This window comes from Phaethon lepturus, unplaced genomic scaffold, assembly GCF_000687285.1.
Source record: "Phaethon lepturus isolate BGI_N335 unplaced genomic scaffold, ASM68728v1 scaffold1249, whole genome shotgun sequence".
NCBI lineage: Eukaryota > Metazoa > Chordata > Aves > Phaethontiformes > Phaethontidae > Phaethon > Phaethon lepturus.
This window is the reverse complement of record NW_010563951.1, coordinates 39886-44013: the sequence shown is the minus strand read 5'-3', so window position 1 is coordinate 44013 and position 4128 is coordinate 39886. Positions and strand designations below refer to the sequence as shown.

At 46.2% G+C, this 4128-nt stretch overlaps 1 protein-coding gene across 1 annotated transcript; it reads left to right on the top strand.

The window, feature by feature from the left end:
• Positions 1-1381: 1381 nt before the first annotated feature.
• Positions 1382-3151, top strand: ARSJ (arylsulfatase family, member J). The gene has a single exon (XM_010294681.1). It carries the CDS (start codon positions 1382-1384, stop codon positions 3104-3106), a length of 1725 nt encoding a protein of 574 aa, XP_010292983.1. The 3' UTR covers positions 3107-3151.
• The last annotated feature ends 977 nt before the right edge of the window (positions 3152-4128 follow it).

Below are 4128 nucleotides of genomic sequence, written 5' to 3'. Positions count from 1 at the left end.
TCTGGTTCTGCGGAAGTAAGTTCAAGAATAAAATGGGAGTTGCACAACTATTGCAGATGGGCAGGCGTTAAAGGCGTCTCTGGTGCCTTCCAAGATCTTGGCCAGGAAGAGATCATAAAAGCAGACTTTAAGTTATTCACGGACAGGCAGAGCCTAATGTTTTTAATTTTCTAGGTGGCTGAGGAGGCCAATCACGTTGGCAATACCAGCAGAATGCGTCGGGAATTCCCAGCTCCTACCGCCACACGTTAATAAAAAAAAGTGGTTTTGGGGGAAGATTCACAGCATTGGTGGACCTAGCTGTTCGAGTCATGACTTGAGAGTTTAATCTGTTCTGACACTCGGGGAGAAGTTGTCTTTGGTTTACAACGTGCTGTTACTTTTTATTTTTTAGTGTCAAACTGGTCTAGATGGATTTGTCCTTGATTTTTGATACTTACTGCTGCCCATGTTGAACTCATTTTCTGATCGCATGGAGGCCATATGTATTCTTTACACAGAGGCCGTGCTGCACTGCGGAATTTGTTATGCCATCCTTTAAATACACTGCCGTTACATGCTCAAAGCCTAGCATATTTATATGCTGTAGATATGTTTACCACTAGCACATTATGATGCGCTGTAAAAATTTTATTTATCCATGTAATTTTCTATAATCATTGTTCAATGGGGACACGTGAAACCTTTCGGGGGGGGGAGAAGGACCTCAAAATATCTGTGCTCCTCTATATATAGGCATTTTGACTAATTCAGTTCACGGAGGGAAACGTCTCATCAACCAGTTAGGCGAGGACAGAAAACCATGGCTGAACAAGAGATCCACTGATTAAATTATCGCTTCCCTTTGAGCTGATCACTCATAAACCTCTTTGGCTGTAACTGCATGTGCGTCCTTGAGTTTTGGCCGGGGTACCCGCCATCCACGCATACTTATGCCTCTTACTCAGGAGATAAATGCCGGAGCGTGGGACTGTAGGTGTTCCAGGAGAGAGCGGAGCCAGGCCCCATCATGTGCAGGCTGACGGCTGACTCAGTTGTTATAATATTAGTAATAGCTCTGCTAAGTCATAGCCCGTGTGCGTATCATGTGGTGGATGACCAGGAATCAGACCGCCGGGCTTTCGGTATTGCGTGTGCCGTGAGAGCTGGTCCCGACTCAGTGCTGTTGCACTTGTTTGTGCTCGGGGAAAAAAAAAAAAATCATGAAAAATTATGTGCCGTGCAAACAATGCTTTCTGGGGTCTGTATGATGCCATAAAGGTCTGTGAGTTGGACTGCTAGCTTTAAAATAGTAGTGCCCAAATAATGGTTCACAGGCAGCGCTTTGCCTCCGAGGTCCTTCCACGTTGCTCGCAGCTACAAGGAAATGCGAACGTGAAAAATGAGGCCAGCAGGGAGAGAAGCGTGTGACGCTGCCGTGTCATGTTTCCTGTTGGGTATTGCTGCCCGCTGGCCGGGGGAGGTGGGCAAGCCGGTCTTAAACGCTTGTGAAGCGGTACAGATGCCATTCCCCCGTTTCAGCAGCTTTAACAGTGTGACCTCGTTAGGTTTTGACATACGCACTTCAAAGCGCTTCCAGAGAAAATTGCTGCGTGCACAGGAGTATTTTCCGTCACAGCTGGGCGTGTGGGTGTCCTTGCGTAAGGGCCTGAGCGTTTCTTCCTCCCCACCCCGACCTGATGCCTGTCTCCTCCCTGCCTCCAGGTACCAGATACACACCGGCCTTCAGCACTCCATTATACGGCCAACCCAGCCCAACTGCTTACCTCTGGATAACATCACGCTACCTCAGAAGCTGAAGGAGGTTGGTTATTCAACGCACATGGTTGGCAAATGGCACTTGGGGTTTTACCGCAGAGAATGCATGCCCACGCAGCGGGGATTTGACACTTTCTTCGGCTCGCTCTTAGGCAGCGGCGACTATTACACTCACTTCAAATGTGACAGCCCTGGGATATGTGGCTATGACCTGTACGAGAACGACAACGCAGCTTGGGACCATGACAACGGCATCTACTCGACTCAGATGTACACGCAAAAAGTACAACAAATCTTAGCTTCTCATAACCCCAGGAAACCTATATTCTTATATATTGCTTACCAAGCTGTTCATTCACCTCTTCAGGCACCGGGCAAGTATTTTGAACATTATCGATCGATAAACAACATCAACCGACGCAGATATGCTGCAATGCTAGCTTGTTTGGATGAGGCCATAAACAACGTAACCCTTGCTTTAAAGAGGTACGGTTACTATGAGAATAGCATTATCATCTATTCTTCAGATAATGGTGGACAGCCAATGGCCGGCGGAAGTAACTGGCCTCTCCGAGGTAGCAAAGGGACCTATTGGGAAGGAGGAATCCGTGCTGTTGGGTTTGTCCATAGCCCCCTCCTGAAAAACAAAGGCTCTGTGTGTAAGGAGCTTGTGCACATCACAGACTGGTTCCCCACTTTGATCACACTGGCGGAAGGGCAGATCGATGAAGATACCCAGCTGGATGGCTATGATATATGGGAAACCATTAGCGAAGGCAGACGTTCTCCACGGGTAGACATCTTGCACAACATTGACCCGATTTACACCAAAGCCAAAAACGGGTCCTGGGCAGCTGGCTACGGGATCTGGAACACTGCGATTCAGTCTGCCATCAGAGTGAATCACTGGAAACTACTGACGGGGAACCCAGGATATAGCGACTGGGTACCTCCGCAGGCCTTCAGTAACGCCGGCCCCAACCGCTGGCACAACGAACGCGTTTCTTGGTCAGCTGGCAAAACAGTGTGGCTTTTCAACATCACCGCTGATCCGTATGAGCGAGTGGACCTCTCTGCCAGGTATCCAGATGTAGTGAAGCAGCTGTTGCGGAGGCTTTCGCAGTTCAATAAGACTGCGGTTCCTGTTCGATACCCGCCTAAGGACCCTCGGAGTAACCCGAAGCTGAATGGAGGAGTCTGGGGTCCGTGGTTCAAGGAGGACGAAAAGAAAAAGAAATCAGATAAAAGTAAAGGTGCAAATAAGCAAAAGAAGAACAAGAACAAAAAAAAGGCAAATAGGAAAAAAGGGCAATCATTGCATTGCCGTTCGCGTCTTGCTGGTGGGTAGACTCTAAGCACGCTCTTTTGCCAAGTCTAAGTCAGCGTGGCCCAACTTTCTGGAACTTCTGACAGGATATACGAGAAATGCTCGCTCTGCACTATGGATGAAAGTTGTCATCTTTTAATTTTTTTCTCTGCACCAGCACAAAATATCCCAGCGCTCTGCCTTGAGTGTACGTAAGTGTCCGCGTGACAAACTCTCTCCTCTACAAGATGAATGGTGCTCACCCATCACAGCTACATTCCAGATAACAATGGCGATAACATCTGATTTCAGTAACCTCATTTTCGATGGACGAATGGTGGCTCCTTGCCTAACTTAGTTGGAATATTTGGAGAGTATGGAGATGTCAATGGCAGATGTTCTCAAACTGACAGATGATTCATAAAGGAAGAAGAAAGCTTGAGAACCTCTGTGGGTCAGAAAGCGTTAGTCACCAACCTATGACATTTTTTTGATGCAACACAGCAATAACATGGAGCCATCAGAGTAACTTTTCGGAGGTGCTGGGGAGGGGGTCATGATAGGAGGAAAGCTGCTTTGAATTAGACTTTGTCTGTCTTGCATACACCAGCAATATTTTGAAAATTTCCTAGATGTGCTAAGCTCCCCCCATTTGTGGTAAAACCAGGAGGTTGTTATTCAACACACGCGAACAGCTAGCACACACCATGTATAATTTATTATAGGCGTAGACAAAAACACATCACCAGAGTGAATGTAATATTTAAACACTTTAAGATAACTATACAACAACATGTAAAAGACATAATTTATTTTACAGCACAGTACTTACTCCTCTTCCACTAGAACTTTAATTACTGGGTGATGCAAGGTACCCCTGTGGGTGCTAGGGTTGTTTGGGGTTTTTTTACCTTTGATTTTTAATTTTATTTCCACTCTATCATCCAGAGTTTTTATTTAACAGATCCATATCCTCAGAGTACTGTAAAACAAGAAAATGCTGTATACACTGCTAGGATAAGAAAGGAAGGAGATGATTCAGGTTCATAGTTTCATTATGTATT